At 51.9% G+C, this 19,685-nt stretch overlaps 5 protein-coding genes across 5 annotated transcripts; 3 read left to right on the forward strand and 2 right to left on the reverse strand.

Annotated features, from left to right (window-relative positions):
- Positions 1-395: 395 nt before the first annotated feature.
- On the forward strand, positions 396-5,296 carry LRP88_14411 (uncharacterized protein; the record flags this gene model as incomplete). The annotated part of the gene is made up of 4 exons (XM_083250756.1): positions 396-1,927; positions 2,513-3,017; positions 3,077-3,343; positions 3,398-5,296. 4 exons carry the CDS (start codon positions 396-398, stop codon positions 5,294-5,296), a joined length of 4,203 nt encoding a protein of 1,400 aa, XP_083093480.1.
- Positions 5,297-5,452: 156 nt separating this feature from the next.
- Positions 5,453-6,848, reverse strand: LRP88_14412 (TauD/TfdA dioxygenase family protein; the record flags this gene model as incomplete). The annotated part of the gene is made up of 5 exons (XM_083250757.1): positions 5,453-5,530; positions 5,580-5,679; positions 5,736-6,132; positions 6,196-6,506; positions 6,568-6,848. 5 exons carry the CDS (start codon positions 6,846-6,848, stop codon positions 5,453-5,455), a joined length of 1,167 nt encoding a protein of 388 aa, XP_083093481.1.
- A 919-nt stretch (positions 6,849-7,767) lies between these two features.
- Positions 7,768-8,085, forward strand: LRP88_14413 (alpha/beta fold hydrolase; the record flags this gene model as incomplete). The annotated part of the gene is made up of 1 exon (XM_083250758.1): positions 7,768-8,085. The coding sequence occupies one exon, from the start codon at positions 7,768-7,770 to the stop codon at positions 8,083-8,085; it is 318 nt and encodes a 105-aa protein (XP_083093482.1).
- A 276-nt stretch (positions 8,086-8,361) lies between these two features.
- On the reverse strand, positions 8,362-10,191 carry LRP88_14414 (fungal specific transcription factor domain-containing protein; the record flags this gene model as incomplete). Its single annotated transcript, XM_083250759.1, has 1 exon — positions 8,362-10,191. The coding sequence occupies one exon, from the start codon at positions 10,189-10,191 to the stop codon at positions 8,362-8,364; it is 1,830 nt and encodes a 609-aa protein (XP_083093483.1).
- Positions 10,192-11,659: 1,468 nt separating this feature from the next.
- LRP88_14415 (uncharacterized protein) lies at positions 11,660-15,440 on the forward strand (the record flags this gene model as incomplete). Its single annotated transcript, XM_083250760.1, has 4 exons — positions 11,660-12,683; positions 12,768-13,611; positions 13,667-13,672; positions 13,973-15,440. 4 exons carry the CDS (start codon positions 11,660-11,662, stop codon positions 15,438-15,440), a joined length of 3,342 nt encoding a protein of 1,113 aa, XP_083093484.1.
- Between the last annotated feature and the right edge of the window lie 4,245 nt (positions 15,441-19,685).

The following is a 19,685-nucleotide window of genomic DNA, read 5'->3' on the forward strand; positions in this document are numbered from 1 at the left end:
GGAGGTGTGGGTGGGGCGGTAGGTGCACCTAAACATCCCCCAGTGGCGTACGGAGTTTGCCGTATTACAAGAAGCACTATCACGAGCCCAGATTGTCTATTGTCTGATTGGGGATATGTATTTTCTTGATTGCGTCACAGGTCCGCTAGTCCAAGCTAGTTCAATTCAGCCAGCCATGATAGCATTCATTCTGACAAAGTATTGCGCGGCTGCTCGGATTATCGGCAAGTTAGGCGTAGGAGAGGCGTTCGAGGCGCACGAAGCTGGTACACTCAACCGCCATGGCTGGTAAATCAACAACCTGTATATTTTGGCCTTCAGCCAGGCATCTCTTCAGCTAGGCATCCCCTCAGCGCTCTTCACTCCTGGCCCCAGCGAGCGCTACACTTCCAACAATGGTTGTCGCGGAGAAGTCAGCAGGGAACTCTCCCACGGAGCCAGCTCGACTGTGGAGGGATGCGTTTCAGGCCTACAATGATGCTGTGGGGAAGAAGGGCAAGAAGCTAGACCTCGATGGCGCCAATCTCGTTACAAGCTTGGCCGACGTCGTGGGTTCTGTCGACACGTCTAGGAAATCCTTTGAAAAATGGAGACACGACGGTGGAAACTGGGACAAGGCGCGCAGCTTCATCGGCACGAACCTTGACTACGCCCAGCGAATCGGCGACCAGGTCGCTGCTTCTTCTTCTGCCTCCTTTCCTCCCGCCGGGGCCATCTGGACCGTTGCAACGTACGCCATCAAGGCGTGCCAGGCTCAATCCAAGGACTATGACCAGTTGCTGAGCCTTATCGGAGAAGCTGGGTCCTTCCTGAAGACGCTCCAGATCATCGAGGACAACTTTCCAAACTGCGACTGTTATGCGGAATGCGTCACAGATGCATTAGCCTCCCTCATGGTCGTCTTTGCCATCCAGACCAAGTACATGTGGGAAGGGAGGCCGTTGAGGTTCCTGTATAGCCTCGTCTCAGGAGGCAGCGATGCCAAACTCAGCGAAGCCTACGGCGGTGTCACCACTGCCCTCTCCCGCTTGAGCCGCGCGAACGGCTTGATGGCTGTGAGAAACACTCAGGACATTAAGCAGTTGATGGGAAGTCTAGGCGAGAAAGTCGACTTCATCCATGAGGAAATGGTTGGCTATTTTCAAGACCAGGGCCGGCGAATTGAGGCTGGATTCGACCACCAGGAACAGAATTTCCAGCAACAGAGCGTCTCGCTGGCCAGCATTCAACGGAGCATCAGAGAGCTAAGAAGCCAACTGGACCAGGGCACGAACGCCGATGAGGAGGTTGCACAGCCCGCGAAAGACGTCGTAACCGGGAAATCAGTGGCATTGAACATCACAAAGCAGTTTTTCGGGACCCCTCCAAGTCCCCTGGCCAAATTCAAAGAGCTACGGCGCTCGTTCGTACCCGGCACAGACTCTTGGCTCTATCAACACAAGAAGTACCAAAAGTGGCAGGATGGTGAACAACAAAATTTCCTCTGGATCACCGGCAAATCGGGATTGGGCAAGAGCCATCTGGCTTACTCAATCATCGAGTTGCTCCGAACCAAGACGAAAAACGACCCGCAAGCCTCAGTCGCATACTACTTCTTCCAGGAAGAAAACGAGCGTTTCAGGTCCGTCAAGTCTGCTCTCCGATCAATCGGTTTACAAATTGTCACCCAAAACCACAAGCTCCGCGAGAGCCTTGCGAGCGAAGTGCCCGACATGTGTTGCGAGTCGTGGCCTCTTCTCAACATCTGGCACTGGACAATCGACGCCCTGTACGAAGAGAAGTCAACCGACCAACTCTTCCTCGTGATTGACAGCCTTGAACAAGCAAATCACGCGCAGGCCAATGAGTTACTTGCTTTCATGGAAAATATCGTCGACGCTAAGCAAAAGATCAAGGTTGTCTTCACCGGCAACGACTCCGACATATTGTCTATGTGGCGCAAGTATCGTGTTAACAAGCATTTTACTACTATTTCTATCGATCCAAGTACTGCCCGGAGTGGGATGCAGAAGCTGCTTGACTCTAGATTCGAGTCTCTTCCCCGATTGTCGAGATTTAGTGACCACGCGAAGGCGGAGATTGTCAAAGTACTGACAGACGAAAAATATGGCGAGTATTGATTCCCAGAAAATCCAAAGGACGCATAGCTGACCGTAGGCAGGGCTTCAATATGCTGACAGAATTTTGCAATACCTTGATTCCAAAGGCCTTGAGCGTCCAGCCATGAGGGCACTCGGCGAACTCCCAGAAGACCTACCTGGCTTCTACAACAATGTGCTAGCCTCGTGCTCTGAGAACCTCAAGGAGCGAGAAAAACCTTTGCTAAAGCTAATATTCGCCTGGATAGCTTTCGCAGAGCGCCCACTCACGCTCGAGGAGGCGTACCACTTAATGATGTTGAAATTCGGAAAGTTGACTGATCTCGAGACGGAATTAGCGGGAAGATGTTCAAGGTATGAGGTTGAATTTCGATAACTCTCCTGACCTGACCTGAACTGACCTCAATATCCAGCATCTTGGACATGTCCAGCACTCTCGTCTGGGAAGAGCGCAAACAAAAAATGCAACGAAAACAAGTCGTTCAGAAGGGCTCCAACTTTGAGAACCCGAACGATGAGAATATTCAATTCCCCGACACATTCCAACCGGATAGCTCTCTTCTTGTCCACTTTCAGGAGAACACACTTCGTGAATTCATGCGCTCAGCAGAGGCTCCCAACAACATTCTGCAGACATCACCGCTCCTTTCCCATGTCGACATCTTCGCCACTTGTGCAGAGGTGCTCTGCAGTCCTGAAGATCCGGGAGCTCTGAAGTGCCCTGATTCAACACGGATACTCCAGAAGTACGCGGCGAATTACTGGATAGCTCATTTCAAACAAATCATCGACATTGCCACGCCTGAGAAGGATCGTGTAAAAGGCCAGACTTATACGATTTCTGCCCCAGATGAAGTTGTCACCAGAGTAGTCGAATGCTTCAGTCGCATCTCTTCCAATGAAAATGACGTTGTCAAGGTAAATTCGAACATGTGGACGGCGAGAATTGGGCATCTGACGAAACTAACTGCATCTAGAAACTGTTGCAGCACGATGCAAGAACCTGCTACGATGACTTCACTCAAGGAGTACCCTACTTTATCAAACTCTGGGCGCAGAAGGCCCTTGAAAACCCGACAATTCTACTGCAGGAAGAGGTGAGGCTTTGGGCCCAGAGAGCGGTCGAAAATCCAGCCAAAGTTCTGCAGCCCCTCGCGCGCAGTCATGTAAACCACTGGTATGCCGAGATTCATGAAGACAACGTCTCGCGGGCTTTCAGCTTTGCGTGGAAAGCTTATGCTACTGTACGGTCTCTTCGTGCTCACACAAGTCTGAATTTCAACTGACACTTCCGGTAGCACGAGGTGAGCGTGGATCCTCCGGAGAAGGAAGTCGAAGACCCGGGTTTCTACAAGGCAAACGAAGCTGAAGCCAATAAGGAATCAGGCGAAGAAGAGGATGATGACGACCTTGTCGAAGAGGAAGGGATGAATTCCAGCGAGCGAGTCGTGGTACTAATGGGTGCTTTCGAAGACGTCAAAGTCGGGCCGTCTGGCTTTAGAGCCATTGCCTGGGCGCTCCGTCCTGAGTGGCCATTCGACGCTCTAGTGGCCTTTAGCGAGAGTCTAGACGTTTGCGAAACCGATACCGACAAATTTGCAACGCTCGCGGCGATGGCCAAGTGCCTCGACAGCATCGCGGGTAAGGACGAAGATGCTTATGATAAGGCGTGTGAGGCACTCAAACTCGACCGGTCCGGTCTGGATAAGACGCATGATGACCTGCTCCACGCTGCGCTTGTTGTGCGGGCTACCTACGAGTCTGGCCACAACATGCTTGAGGCCGCCGTTGAGTCGCTGGAGGAGGCAATGAGAGTGTACTCTGGAGATCGGACAAAGACGGCCAAAGACTTCAGCATGCTGCTCCGTACTCTCGACAAGCTCGGCCGACACGAACATATCCTCGCCAGCATTGTGACCTGGGGTCCGATACGGCTCGCCGTGACCGCGGAGGATTGGGGCGAGGTGAACCTGTATTACCAGAAAGCGGCGAAGCAGACGGGACAGGAGCAGGTCATGATGGCGACATACGAGCTTTTGGTCCAGGAGCTGTCTCCCTTGGAGTGGGCGTCACCGACACGGTACCAGTATGCACTCGGTTGCCGCCGCAGCATAGGCGACACGGCCAAGGCCAAGAGCTTGCTGTACCAGATCCTGGACGCAGACAACTGCATCAACCCGGCCACCGACGCCGTCTCCGACAGCATCCCTTACCTCGCGCGCCGCGAGCTCGCTGAGATCATCTACGAAGAGTTCCTCCAGGCGACGAGCTCCGCGCAAAAGCGCGCTTCGCTTGCCGAAATCGAATGCCTCCCGGGACGGAAACTCGGCAACGCGCATCTCGCGGCCGACGTCGAGTCTAATTATCTGAAGAGGCCTGAAGCCACAATCCTGGCACGAATGTACCGTCGCTTCGGGCCGGTGGAAAAGTTCGAAGAGACGTTGACGGAGGCGTTTAACAACTGCCTGGCGAGCCTCAAGGACAACAATCCGTGGAACGACTCAGTCACCTTGCGTGAGCTGTGCAACGTGCTCGCCTGTCTCCCAGGCTTGCAGCACGAGGCGGCAATTGTACTGAGCGCACAGTTCTATCATCTGGACAAGGACCTGATGTTTAAGAGCCTGGATCTCATGGCGAGGTTGGAAGTCAACGATGAGGGGCTTGGTCTAAAGGATGACGGCGATGGAGAGTGGGAAGACACTGACGACGAAGGCGAAGACATTGACGAAGATGACGACAATACCGATGCTAGTCCTAATGATATCGACACGATTCCTAAAAAGCCAGGGAACAAGGACTGGCTCCGCGCTATCATCGACAACGATGTCAACGACCTGTATGACACCACAGGCCACCGTGGCATCCGCTGCGGCGGCTATTGCCTCGACAATCCAGGCGACATCACGAGCTGGAACCAGACGGCAATGTATCGCTGTGTCGTTTGTACGAACTGCGATTGGTGTGAGACGTGCTATTTGAAGCGTGTCTCCAACGATGGCAACTCCGAGGGAGACAAGTGGCGAGCGTATTGTGGCGCTGAACACGAATTTATTCGCGGACCGGCGACGGGATGGCTGGGGATTAAAGATGGCAAGATTGAAATGAAGGACCAAGACCCAGAGGAGTTCCAGGAGTGGTTAGGGCGTTTAGAGAGGGAGAAATGGCCGAGAGCGTGGGAGGAGTTTTGGAAGGGATAATGAATGGGTTGAGCGGGATGGTACACGATCCACGACAGGCAGTTTTTAAATATTGAGTAGCACTATGAACCCTGAGTCCGCTTCAACTTCATGAGTGTTCGTTAACGCGTCTTCAAAAACTAAAATATTCCCAAGCCCTTTATGATTCTTGTACTGTTAACTAGTAGGGTGGTCGCTTGCAGCGACGTTGCATTGATGCATCACGCGAGACCCATACGATTTGGGGAACTCCGTCTGGAACCATCATCAGCCTGAAGATCGAATATCTCACAGGGGAACTTACAATGCTGTGCCACAGCGCCCGGTTGTACCAGAGAATCACGTCCTGCTCCTGATGAGGATGAGCGTAGATGTTCTCTGGCTGCAAGGCTGGCCGCATGAGTCTGTTTGGGCTGATCAGTTGGATGTCCCTGGGAAAACTGGCGCGGGCTTCACTCACTTATCCATGAAAGCTCTGACTTCTTTCAAGTCCTCAACAATAGTCTCCTCTGCGTCCGGGCTGTTCTTGAGATAAAGCTTGAATGCCCCCTGCCCGTGGACTTGGAGTGACTTCTCCCCTGTCTTCGGGTTCGTCCACGCCATTGGATACACGCAAACCTTGGCCTTGTCCCACTGTGGGAGCTGATCCAGGGGCACCTCGAGACCCTCACTTTCGATCAAGTATCCGAGGCGGGTGCTATGAGCCCCGGCCATCCAAACAAATACATGCGGAGCATACTCAATACGGCTATGCAGAACAATCTGCCTCGTCTCTTCGTCTAGAATCTCGAGTGCTCTACTTCCCGCAACCATGGCAGTAGCTCCAAGAGCAAGCTTCATCTCGGTCCCAGTACCGTCTTCCCATCAAACAGTAACGTCGGGCCCTTTCGGGGTTCGCACAGCCAAAAGACAGGCGACACGAGGAGGTGGAATTGCATACAAGGCTGCGTCAAAGTGCCACTGATAGAATCGAGAGGCTCCGTCTTCCCGTTCCTCGGCAGGGATATGCGGTGGGAGATGGAACTCTTGGTGATCGATGCCTTGGACCTCGAACCCGGGCGGGAAGCCATAATGGTCATCTGGCAATGGGCCGCGCCCCAGGATATGAACCTGGGGCTGAACAGGGATGGCCGGCCTCTTCGGGATGCCATAGATGTTGACACCTTTGTGGATAGTCAAAAGGGGGTCTCGACCATGCGCGAAGCCCCCCATCTTCTCATCCGGGTCAAAGCTTATGGTTCGTCAGTCAACACCTTTGTATTTGCCCAGAGTGAACATGCCTGGACGTCAACTTATATTGCTGTTGTGGCTTCAGCATCTCCGGCTGCTCCTTAAACACCAGCAACTTGTGCTTGTGCAAGGCATCCGAGATAAAGTTGAAGTCGGCATCAGTGAACGTGTTCAGGTCAATCCCGTAGACCTCAGCACCAAAGTCAACTTTGCTTCCAGGTTTGTGCTGGACGAGCTCCAGCCGGCCGTTGGATGTCTCTGCATGAGGTAGTTCAAACCGAGTTTTCTCTGGAATCAGGCGAAGGTCGGTGGCTTCTTCGGTGACAATGGATGTAATAACCATGTTGAATGCGGTGGGATGAGTCGTGAGTAACAGCAAAGATTGAGACAGAGCTTGATAGGCGCGATGATGGTTGGAGTGGCTGATGGATCACGATGAGTTGTTATCTCGAATGGAACATGAGATAAATATAAGTAGGCTTCAAAGATCACCCACAGCTTTCAAGTCCAGACTGTATTATCTCTGGAAGAATTCGTAATGAAGGGTATTGCAGCTGACAGTAGATAAACCTCGGCTGAGGCTTGCCAGCCCGAAGTCCCATGTCCCCGACCGAGGGCTCGCTTAATGCCAACAGAGGATATCTTGCGCGGAGAGGTGCCTAGCTTGACCGAAGGATGGGTGGGACATGCAAAAGACCCATCCTTCACAAACGGGAACCCGCGTAGAAAAGCTTCTTGATTCGGGGTCTGCTCCTCCTCTTTACCTTGCAGTCCCTTGAGTTTGTCTGCTCTGCTAGAAAATCGACCTCATCATGTCATCTCGAGCTTTATCTTCATCATTTTTCGCCGCTCCATCCGGAACCAACATACATTTTCTCCGAACAGGCACGGGTTCGGGACCTCTTCTCGTGTGTTTGCACGGGCTTGGTGGATCTTCTGACACTTTCCTTCCTCTCCTACCTTCGCTCTCGCAAACATTCGACATCATATTGACCGACTTCCCCGGTTTCGGCAAGACAAGGCTATCACCTCAAGGACAACCGCTATCCATTCCACAGCATGTCGACGACTTACACCATCTCATCGCATCTCTCCAAGATTGTCCGGGGAAAACCAAAGGGGAAAAGGTCCTTCTCATCGGGCATTCTCTTGGCGCCATTGTTGCCCTTCACTACGCTGCCAGCGCCCCGTCAACCGTCAGAGGCCTCGTCGTTCTCGGGGTAGGCAGGGCGATAAGTCACATCCCCGAAGCTCGACACCGCATGCTCGACCTTGCTGTAAACACCAGGGAGAAGGGCATCAATTTCGCAGCCGACCTGGCTCTCCAGACGAACTTCTACCAAGATGAGACGGGGAGGGTTGCGGACCCGGAAATAAAGTTACTCGTCCGTTGCGCTGTCGCTGCTTCGGACCCTGAAGCATATGCGCAGACATGCAAGGCAGTGGCGGACCCTAACCATGTTGACCCCGATTATGGTGCAATCATGGGCCCCACAGTCCTCATTGCCGGTGATAAGGATAAGATCAGTCCTGTTGCGAGATCAGAAGGGCTTCGCGAACTCCTAGGCGGTGAAGCCTAGGTAGAGATAGTGAAGAGCGGACATCAGCTAATTTTGGAGGATCTCGACGATGTGAAACACGCCATCACGGCCTTCATGGATAGGATTGCCTAGTGTTCTTTGAGTGACCTAATATCAAGTCGGTATGACTTTTTCGAGTATCTTACCACAAATGTGCCACACTCACTGGAGCTAACCCAGCTTCCATAAGGCAAATGACAGATGCTAGGGATAAAGGCTGCTGGGTGATGACTCAAGGCCCTGTGGAATCGTCTTAGTTAGCTGAAATTCATTCAGTTAGATATGGCCTTGTGGGTTTGCAAGCAGGTCGCTATTTGCTAAGTACAACAAATTCTCAAAGTCACTCGTATTGTCCGGCCCCAGGTGCGGAAACGAAAAGTTAAGGTCAAACTGCGACATTTCCACCAAGTCTCCGCCCTGGATAATCCCATCATCATACCCCGGAGGCGGGTCGTCAGTGGGCGATTCAGCAGCTCGTGACTCGGGAAGGTTGTCATATCTCGAGATGTCCTTGCAAAATGCCTGTACAAATCTTGGGACGTCAAACTTGGCAAGGTTCTTGTGAGTGCGTCTAGAGATGTGCGTGTAGGATGATGGTTCATCTCTTTTTCGTTTCCGGCCCCCGTTGGTTGTTCCCTCATCTCTGGATTTGAAGACCTCGGCGACAAGTGCCTCAACAAGCTTTATTCCCCGGGCCGCGATCATACTGTTGCGATGGAGGCGCAGGATATCCAGCGCATCCTCGATTAATTGGTGATGCTCAGCACATTCTCGTCCATAGGGATTCCGGTGCAGAATGTCTAGGACAAGGATAATGCACCCCGCAACTGAGAATGCTTGGTGTATCCATAAGACAGGCCCGTCCTCTTCAACAACGCACTTGTACTTCTTGATGATGGTTTTGGATGCAGCAAGACAGGTTCGGCGAGTGAAAGCAAAAGCAGAATTTGTGAAACTTTCGGATAAGAACGAGCGGTGGATCATGATGATCTTGTGACTGAAGCTGATCGCCAAGGCTCTACGAGCCCAAGGGAGCCAGCAGGGCCATCCATGCTGAAGTGGAGCATTGGTGAAGAATGCAGGACGTTCGGTCGTTGCGAGATTGCGTAGGTGGGCATCCCACGAGAGCACTTGCTTGTACCTCGTGTACGTCGCGTTGCTGGCCATCAAACCATCCTGAAGTTGAGGCATGAACGAGGCTATATCGTAGAGGAATCGACAGTAGCTCGTGATTGTAGGGAAGTTAGGGGGAAGCGGCAGCATGTCGACATCATGGCAGTTTGCCGGAGGCCCAGAAGTTGAGTAAACCGGATTGATGAGGTAGCTCTCAGAGAATGGGATGCTGAACCAACCTTGATAGCATAGCTGGCACCAAACTCGCCTGCCAATCTCTCTGTCCATGGTGTTGATTCTACTGGCTTCATCTCCCAGGCGGTGCAACGAGAGCGACTGAGCAATGCGAACTGCAGCTGCGAGGTGAATGCTCTGGGAGTTGCTGAAGCCGAGAATGTGCGCAGAGACAGTGTTGGTTGCAACGGCCTGGCATGAGAAGATGCTAATATTTGACGTGTAATGCGCCCGGTTTAGGCAACTTGTGACGGCCTGGAACCATCGCTTGCAGAGGGTTTCACGTTCGGAATCCCGGTAGCCCCAGCTTCGCACTCGATCTTGAGGTGCACACACCAAACCTGCTGTCATGACGGAGAAGAGCAAAGCGACCCACTGCAAGTTGACCCCACGGCTAGTGATGATACCGCGGTGACGGGTAGAGAACGTCTCTAGCTGTGCCCGAAACGCCGGGGCCGAGATGGAGCAGTGATACCAGAGGAGGCATTCCTCGTGATAGTCGATCAACTGCCATACCTGCTGGGGGCTCGGCAGAAGCAACTGGATAATAGGCAGCGAGGTACACTCATCGTAACTGTCGAGTCCCTCGGTCTCTTCGTAGATTGCATCGTGCGCATTGCTCGAGGATTGCGGGACGAGGTCGGGAGAGATGGCGGAAGGACAGTTGAGGTCTTTCCGACGCCCCCAAGCTAGAAACTCTGGAATGGACGCGGCGTGTTCTGTGGCTGTCTCTTCATTGTCCGCATCTTTTCTATCCATTCCCGGTCTCTCTGGGGAGTCTGGGGACGACTCAGTGACTAGGCCCACGCGAGTCTGAAGCGAGTCTGGGGACGCCGCTACATTGTGGCCACTCGGGGGCGATGCGATGCAAGGCATCGAAGTGTCCTGCGCCGTTCTCCGCGCACTCGTCTCGGTGTTGTTCACCTACTCAAGTATTAAAGACTGAAACGGGGCCCGTTTCCAGCTCTGGACCAACCAAAACTCCCCATTCTTACAGGGGTTCTCTAAAATCGAAACGGGGCCCGTTCTCATTTCTGACTCTGAAACCGCGTCGCGAAACGGGGTCCGTTTTCGCGTCGCGTTGGTCCGTGCCAACTAAGTCAATTCCTTTTATACCACGGCTACCGGTACTAGCTGTGGGCGAGTCTTCAGTGCCTGGTATCAATCGGCGTAGTGTACCCGCGTTAGACCCATGTGCGAGGGCGTCTTAGGCATCACGGCCATATCGATAAAGCCTAGCGTAGGGCGAAGTAGTATCGTCGCGCTAAGTCCGGCCTCGATGAAGCCGCTATACCATCTCCAACGTTTCTCGCTGTCTCATGGATACCCGCTTAGTGGAGTCAAAGGAGTAGTGCCCGAACGGTACGGCGCGCGCCGTGGGGCGGACGATCCGTTCCTTGCCCTCCATCTATTAGGTTGATGATCGTCATGCACGTGCGCGCACTGAGATAACCCCCGATAAGCGAATAGCCAACGCGTCCGCAACGCTGCGCCCCATTTTAGCGACATAGAGCAAGCGAAATGCCCTAGGAGAACGTAAGTCTTTACGGAGTACTCCTTGCTGGTCATAGCTATAGCCTGCCTTCCAGTGTAGTAAGGTGGTGTAATAGCCACTACATTGCACGAGGCGCGCGTTTGCCTACTTAGCAGGAATCCAAGCATAACTCCGCCACGCCATAGCCTCGTTGGGCATTCTACTGTGGTACTTCCCATAACATGTGGCTTGCATTATCAGTCTCGGTGAGTAATTTCCTTCCTTGCCTGTAACCAATAGCGACCAAAAGTGACATGCAGAGTTTTCTCATCTCGCGCTGGAGCACCCTCAGCCGCAGCCCTGGTCGGGCTGCGTCGGGTTGCCTCTTGACCCCTCTCGATGCCAACCTCCTGTGTTGCTGGAGGACTCGCATCTTATAGTTGCCGTCGACTATTCGCAGACTGTTCCGCGAAAGTATCATCCCATTCAAAGAGCGATCTTTTTAGGATCTGGGAGAGAATAGGCCGGAAGAGCGCCAACTAACGCTGTCCGCAGACGACACCAGTATCGAGTTCCACGCCACACCCACCTCGAGACCTCGCCCGCATACATCTGCCGTTGCCGAACCAGAACCCCAGGAACCGTCTCCTACGACGTGCGACTCGACTCTAGCTTCCTCGTCGACGTAGGCGAACCGCACAACCTGCCATTCCACCCGCCTATCTGCCGGCCTCGCGCGATTCCTTCCACACCATGGCATCCCGCAACTGTCTCGACAGTCCAGACTCCTATGCGGTCGCCTGGATCGCTGCTCTTCCCATCGAGCGGGCCGCTGCAAAAGCGATGCTTGACGAGGAACATGCGGCCCCAACTGGCTTCGCCAGACACCAAACCGACGCGAACGTTTATACGTGGGGTCGTGTGGGAGAGCACAATATTGTCATCGCCTCTCTTCCCGCCGGGGTTTATGGAACCACCTCGGCTGCGACCACGGCCTCGGGCCTGCTTGCTTCTCTGCCGTCTATCCGTGTTGGTCTTTTGGTTGGCATAGGCGGCGGCATCGCCCGACCGGACGATGATCGCGATATCCGGCTCGGCGACATTGTCGTGAGCCAGCCCGATGGGACCGCGGGCGGCGTCTGTCAGTATGACCTGACCAAGGCAAAGACTGGCGACAGGCGTGAGCGCAAAGGCTTCCTCGGACGGCCTCCGGCGGTCCTCCTCAATGCGCTTGCCAGCATCCAGGCCGACCACGAGCTGGAGGACTCCAAGGTTCCCTGCTTCCTTCAACAGATGCTAGAGAAGAACCCGAAGATGAGCAAGAGATCGAAGCAAAGTCCTGGCTATGCTCACCAAGGCTTCGACAACGACCGCCTTTTCGGGGCTTCAAGTGGCCATGTCCCCGGGCCGGACTGTCGGGGCTGTGACGCGGCTGGCGAGGTTCAACGCGATCCTCGAGATACCACCGACCCAGATATCCACTACGGGACCATCGCATCCGGCAACACGCTTGTCAAAGACGCCGCTGCGCGCGATCGGATTATTGCCGACGTCGGCGAGGATTGCATCTGCTTCGAGATGGAAGCAGCCGGCCTGATGAACCACTTTCCCTGTCTTGTGATCCGAGGGATCTGCGACTATGCCGACTCCCACAAGAACGATCGATGGCAACGCTACGCCTCGGCCACCGCCGCTGCGTATGCCAAGGAGCTCCTGGCGTACGTGCCGGCCGCGGAGGTCCAGGAGACCAAGAGGGCACTGGAAGTGCTTCAGTCGGGTTAGTTCTTATTTGGTTCACCAGGGCTAGACTGGCAAATGCACAAGACCGAATCATATCGGAATACGTCCTGACTGCGAGTAGTTCAACAACAGATCGATGGCGTGCAGCAGACGGCAGTTGCAACGAAAGCTGCAACTGATTCCATCAGGTCTGACCTTCGTACCGATAAGATCAAGCGCTGGCTTTATCCCCCAGATCCGTCTACAAACGCCAACCACGCGAGGAAGCTCCGCCATGAGGGGACAGGTGCATGGCTCCTAGAGAACCCGGTCTTCCAGGAATGGTACTCGGGGTCGCGTCGATATTTATGGCTGTATGGGCTCGCGGGATGTGGAAAGACGGTTCTCAGTGCGACCATGCTGGATCATCTCGCGAAGGGAAGCGACCGTCTTATCCTTAGCTTCTTCTTTGACTTCAGCGACACAGCAAAGCAGACCTTAGATGGCATGCTACGGTCGCTTGCTTTCCAACTTTACCAAGGCGGGGCTGGTTCTGCAAGTCTTCTTAACAATTCATTCCAAGCACACCAGGATGGCCGCGACCAACCTGCGACAAAGGCGCTCTCAGATGTTTTATTCAAGATGCTTGCAGTCCAGAAGAAGGTCTCTATCGTTCTAGACGCCTTAGATGAGTCGACAACGAGGGGTGAACTACTCCTCTGGATCAAGGACGTAGTGTCTAAGCCAGAGCTGCGCCACGTCCAGCTGATTTGTACCGGTCGGCCTGAACCAGAGTTCATGCGCGGGATCCCCTCGCTAATAGGCGAGGATAACTGCTTAGCACTCGACAAGGATTCTGTCAACGCCGATATTCGATCGTACGTCGCAGCACAGCTTTCCCAACGACGTGATTTTCGGGATAAGCCCTTATCCCAGGATCTCCTCGAAGAGATCCGGAAGAAAGTCGGCAACGGGGCCGACGGGATGTGAGATATTACTGCCTCGATCGATATGCTGATGGTTTGCTGACGCGCTGCTTAGGTTCAGGTGGGCGTTCTGTCAATTGGACAGCCTAGCTCGATGTCGTCACGAGGCGGCTATTGAGGAAGCTCTCTTATCTTTGCCGCAGAGCCTGGAAGACACGTACAGACGCATGATTGAATGCATACCGACGGAGCTCAAAACTGATGCGATACGGCTCTTACAATTCCTAGTGCACTCTGAGCGACCTCTCAGGCTGGCAGAGGCTAAAGAAGTAATAGCGACGCAGATCGAAAATGAGTCGCGAGGGTTTAATATTAAGCGTCGACTGTTCTGCGACACTGATGTTTTGGACTATTGTCCTAGCTTAGTGACGGTCGTCCACGACACCGATAGAGAGCTGCATCTTGCCCACTTTTCTGTCAAAGAGTACCTTCTTAGGGAGAATCAGTTCAAGGTCATAACTGCTAGCATTCCCATCACGAGGACGTGCTTGACTTATCTTACGGACATCAACGGTGGCCACAGAGAGATCAAGCAGGATTTTCCAATGGCAAGATATGCCGCGGAAGTCTGGACAAGCTATGCTGTGGTGGCTCAGGCTTCCGAAGATATAGCTCGAGCGACGGCCACGTTCCTAGAAGAGGAAGCGACGTTCCAACGATGGGCTCGTTTGTATCAGCCTGATAGGGATTGGGATGATAACCCAGGTTCTCCACGAGGTTCCAGGCTCTACTATGCTTGCTTCGTCGGGCTCGTAGCGCCTGTGCGAGATCTTATCGGCAAGGGAGCAGACGTCAACGCACAGGGCGGCGAGTACGGCAACGCTCTCCAGGCCGCCGCATTTGGAGGCCATCAAGAGATTGTCGAACTGCTCTTGGCCCAGGGAGCAGACATCAACGCACAGGGCGGCGACTACGGCAACGCTCTCCAGGCCGCCGCAGTTAGAGGCCATCTAGAGATTGTCGAACTGCTCTTGGCCCAGGGAGCAGACATCAACGCACAGGGCGGCGACTACGGCAACGCTCTCTATGCCGCCGCAGTTGAAGGCCATCAAGAGATTGTCGAACTGCTCTTGGCCCAGGGAGCAGACATCAACGCACAGGGCGACCGCTTCGGCAATGCTTTCCAGGCCGCCGCATTTGGAGGCCATCAAGAGATTGTCGAACTGCTCTTGGCCCAGGGAGCAGACATCAACGCACAGGGCGGCGACTACGGCAACGCTCTCCAGGCCGCCGCAGTTAGAGGCCATCTAGAGATTGTCGAACTGCTCTTGGCCCAGGGAGCAGACATCAACGCACAGGGCGGCGACTACGGCAACGCTCTCTATGCCGCCGCAGTTGAAGGCCATCAAGAGATTGTCGAACTGCTCTTAGACAAGGGAGCAGACGTCAACGCGCAGGGCGGCTACTACGGCAACGCTCTCTATGCCGCCGCAGTTGAAGGCCATCAAGAGATTGTCGAACTGCTCTTAGACAAGGGAGCAGACATCAACGCACAGGGCGGCTACTACGGCAACGCTCTCCAGGCCGCCGCAGTTAGAGGCCATCTAGAGATTGTCGAACTGCTCTTGGCCCAGGGAGCAGACATCAACGCACAGGGCGGCGACTACGGCAACGCTCTCTATGCCGCCGCAGTTGAAGGCCATCAAGAGATTGTCGAACTGCTCTTAGACAAGGGAGCAGACATCAACGCACAGGGCGGCTACTACGGCAACGCTCTCTATGCCGCCGCAGTTAGAGGCCATCTAGAGATTGCCAGACTGCTCTTAGACAAGGGAGCAGACGTCAACGCGCAGGGCGGCGACTACGGCAACGCTCTCCAGGCCGGTTAGGGTTATGGTTGGGGTTAGTATTGACTATCTAAGCTATTTTGCCCGGAGGGTTTCTTCTAGCTAAAGATATAGCTTATAGACTAAAGAGAGGAGATTTTTCTGAGATATAAAGAGATAAGAAAAAGGAAAAATAAGAGTATAAAAGAGATATAAGAGGTACAGCTAAGAAAGAGAGAGATAGCTAAGAAAGAGAGATATAGTTTAAGAAAGGGAGATAGCTAAGAAAGAGAGAAATAGCTAAGAAAGAGAGATATAGCTAATATGAAGGGGCAAAGAGATAAAATATAAGAAATAAGAGATAAAGAATAAGAGGTAAGAGATAAGAAATAAGAGATAAAGAATAAGAGGTAAGAGATAAGAAATAAGAGATAAAGAATAAGAGATAAGAGGTAAAGAGTAAAGAGGAGCTTTAAGGAGCCCTAGAAGTGTTCCAGATTGACCTAGCTAAGTTGCTAGAGGGATCTTTTTAGGGTTAGGGTTATGGTTGGGGTTAGTATTAACTATCTAAGCTATTTTGCCCGGAGGGTTTCTTCTAGCTAAAGATATAGCTTATAGACTAAAGAGAGGAGATTTTTCTAAGATATAAAGAGATAAGAAAAAGGAAAAATAAGAGTATAAAAGAGATATAAGAGGTACAGCTAAGAAAGAGAGAGATAGCTAGGAAAGAGAGATATAGCTAATAAGAAAAGGCAAAGAGATAAAATATAAGAAATAAGAGATAAAGAATAAGAGGTAAGAGATAAGAAATAAGAGATAAAGAATAAGAGATAAGAGGTAAAGAGTAAAGAGGAGCTTTAAGAAGCCCTAGAAGTGTTCCAGATTGACTTAGCTAAGTTGCTAGAGGGATCTCGGGCTATGGAAGCTGCTGAGGTTGCCCTAGTCCTCGTCAAAGCAAGGCTAATAGAGGAGTCTAGCTGGTTAGCTGCGAAGGGGCCGATAAGGTCCTGGAGCTTCTGATAGGCTTTAGCTGTCTCTAGGTCCATAAGGCCACCTGCGGAAAAGATAAGAGGCTGAAAGAAAGCCCCGAGGGACTTGTATTTTCTGCGTTTTTCATCGGCAGCCTCTTTCAAGGTGCTATAAGGGTCATCTTTGGCTGAATCCTTTGAGATAGCAACGATTTGGATGTCGTAGAAATAGCGGCTATTTCCAAGGGTAACAGCAAAGTCGGCTCTTAGGCTGGTTTCAGGGTGGACTAGGGGTTCTTTCTCGACCTCTAGGATAGGCTGGCTGCTTAGAGCTCTGACAAAGGCCCTAGTTATAGCATCATGCCTTGCAATCCACCTTCTATTCGCACCCTTGCAGGTATCTTGATGGCCCAAAGCAGCTATAGCTCCGCAAGAGCTACAAGGTAAGTTGATGGGCTTGATTGGATAGAAGAGCCGGCTTCGGAGGGCCTCAATGATCTCAGAGTCTGTAAAGGATAGGGCTTTTTGGGTGGGCAAGACTCCAAGCCACTTGCGGCCGAGATAGCTGGCGTTTTCCAACCTGGCATGCTTGTAGCTAGAGGGGAGGTTCTCTAGAAAACCTGCCAGCCTGGTCTTGTTTGCTTCCTTTAGCACCTGCTGTGCTGTTCTTCCTAGCTTAGGGCCTGGGCTACCGCTAGGGCTAGAAGGGGCTGGGAGTTTCCGGATGAGGTCTATGGTGGGCTGCGAGGCCTCCTTGGCTGCCAGGAAGAGGTCATGGGCTAGGTCTTTGTGTAAGGGTATTCCTAGGCCTCCCTCTCTGACTGGGAGGGCTATCAGACTCGGATTAGGCTCCTTGGGGCACTCACTCGGGGTTCTTGCCACTAGGGCTAGAATGGCTTCTCCTATCATCTATTAAAAACGTCGGCTGAGCTACCGACGTTTTTTTGTATGGGGGAAATTTTTTACGCTAGCAGACCATGGGGCAGCCGACGTTTTTTTTCTCGACCAGCCGACGTTTTCTAAAAAAGAGGGTTCCTATAGGGTTAAGGCTCTATAAAAGAGATATATATAACTTTAAGCTATAAGGATTTTAGAAATAAAGTCCTTTTTCTTATATCTTATTTCTTAATTTTTTTAGAATTATTTAAAGATAAAAAAGAGGAATTTTGATGGGGTAGTCAGTGCAATTAGCGCTACGCTAAAAATCACCAACCACCGCCACAACTTAGCTATCTAGCCACACTAACCACCTCGCCAGCCACAATTAAGGCAATTCCTTAGCCAATAAGCTTTAACCTCTATATTTTTTCTCTTTTTTTTACTCTTTTATATAGACTTAAATTCTTCTTAATTATTTACTTTTAATTTCTATCTTTATTTCTATCTTTATTATCTAAAAGCCTTATCTATCTATATCTTAATTATCTATAAGTCTTATAATTATGGATTATTTTAGTTATATCCCTGCTTTTTCCCTTCTAATTTGCAAGACTTGCAAAACCGCAGTTCTTTTCAACCAAATTCAACAACACCTCCGCCAACAGCCTCATCAGCTTTCCCTCCAAGAGATCAAGCCTACCCTAGAGCAAGCTACTAAGCTTGATCTTCTTCAGGGCCAGAAGGACCTTATAAGGCTACCTAAGCCTATTCCTCCAGGCCCTCCTATCTCACAACTTGGAGAGCCTATGCAACAGGGCTTCCGCTGTACCTTTGAGCCTAGCTGCTTCTATATTGGCTCCCAGCTACGCCGAATTAGAGAGCACTTACGGGCCTTTCACAAGGTCAAACAGAAGGGTCAAAAGGGCCGGCCTTCTAAGGCAGCAGCCTCGCAGCCTTCTATAGCTACTGAAAGCTATTGGCGAGCCGGCATAGCCTATCAGCAACTCTTCAAGCAAGGGCCTCGCAGTGAATACTTTGAGGTCTTGCTAGAAAGTGACAGCTCTAAAGCTCTCTCTCTTCTAGAAGCCAAGGCTGCCTTTGAGGCCCAAGCCCTAGCTATCAGAAGCAAGGAGGCCGAGGCTATAGAGCAGCTAAATGACTTTACTGCTCCTAACCCTTGGCTTCGAAGGCTAGGATCAGCAAGGCACTTAGCTGACTTTAGTGGGGAAAAGGATTTCCTAAGAGAGCTGCTTTCTCTTGACCTTACCCTAACTAAAGAATCTCTAAAAGAGACCTCTGAGCTAGATTGCTTTTTTTCTCTTGCAGGCTTTTGAGGAGCTTATTCAAGAAGCTATAGGCCTTATAGCTTCTAATGAGATTCCTCTGAATGCTCTCTTTGAGGTTAACCGGCAAGATGCCTCGCAGCCAGCAAAGAAGCCCTTTAGCTATAGGTATAAGAAGGCTACGCAAGACCGCTATGCCATAGTAGCAAAGCAGCTTCTAGTCTATACCTTCCGCTGCCTTAACCTTGAGCCCGCAGAGAGGCCACCTTTCAAAGCAAGCCAGCAGCAGCTAGCTAGCTATAAGGCTCTATCTGATAACCTTGATGACCTAGAAGAGGCCTGGCTCTCAGCTAAAGGCAACTTCTCTAGCCATAAGGTTATAGGGCTTTATAAGGGGGTAAAAGAAAGGACCTTGGCGCTTTTCATCTCGATCCTAGATCATCAGACTAAGGATAGTGAATTTAATAGCGTCATGGTCTCCTTTCTTACTGTGCTTAGTATATCCCCTGATGGCTCTTGGCTAGGCTTTGAGACCTTTACCCCTTTTCTCTCTGCCTTAGTATCTATTTCTAGGCTACTTATCCTGCGGGAAGTAGCTAGAAAAAGAGACAAGGCTATCCAGCAGCATGCCGAGCTTGGAAGCTCTCTTCTAGAAGCTCGAGAGGCGAGCCCTGGTTATTTTGAGCTGGTGCAACAGCTCGTAACTAGGTGCATGCTAAATAGCCCGGCTGGGGCTGATACGACCCCTATGCAGTTTATCCTTCGGCTGCGTAGCTATGGAATAGCTGCCAAGGCCAACACGGCCCAGCCCGGCTATATCAGCTGGGAAGGGGAGACTATCCTCTATAGAGGCAACCGGCTTAGCCTTCCTAGCCTGCAGCATATACTGCAAGCGGCCTTAGATGAAGCCCGGCTTCTTCTCTTCCAGGGGCTTCTTATGCAAGAGAGCTATACCTTGGAGGATAGCCAGCCAGCCCTAGTGCCTTCTATCCCTTGGGATTCTATCCAGGATAACCCTACTGATAATTCAGTGGGTTATTCCTTTTAGATAGCCTCTATGAGGTAGCTAGGGGAGGCACTAAGAGCTGGCTTTTTTCCTTTCTCTGGGAAGACCCTATTCTCAAGGCCCGCTGGTTTGGAAGCTCTAGTAGCTCTTCTATAACCCCAGAAGCTAGGGC

The sequence above is a fragment of the Fusarium phalaenopsidis genome (assembly GCF_050370095.1).
Source record: "Fusarium phalaenopsidis strain FUZ10S chromosome Unknown contig_32356, whole genome shotgun sequence".
Classification (NCBI taxonomy): Eukaryota; Fungi; Ascomycota; class Sordariomycetes; order Hypocreales; family Nectriaceae; genus Fusarium; species Fusarium phalaenopsidis.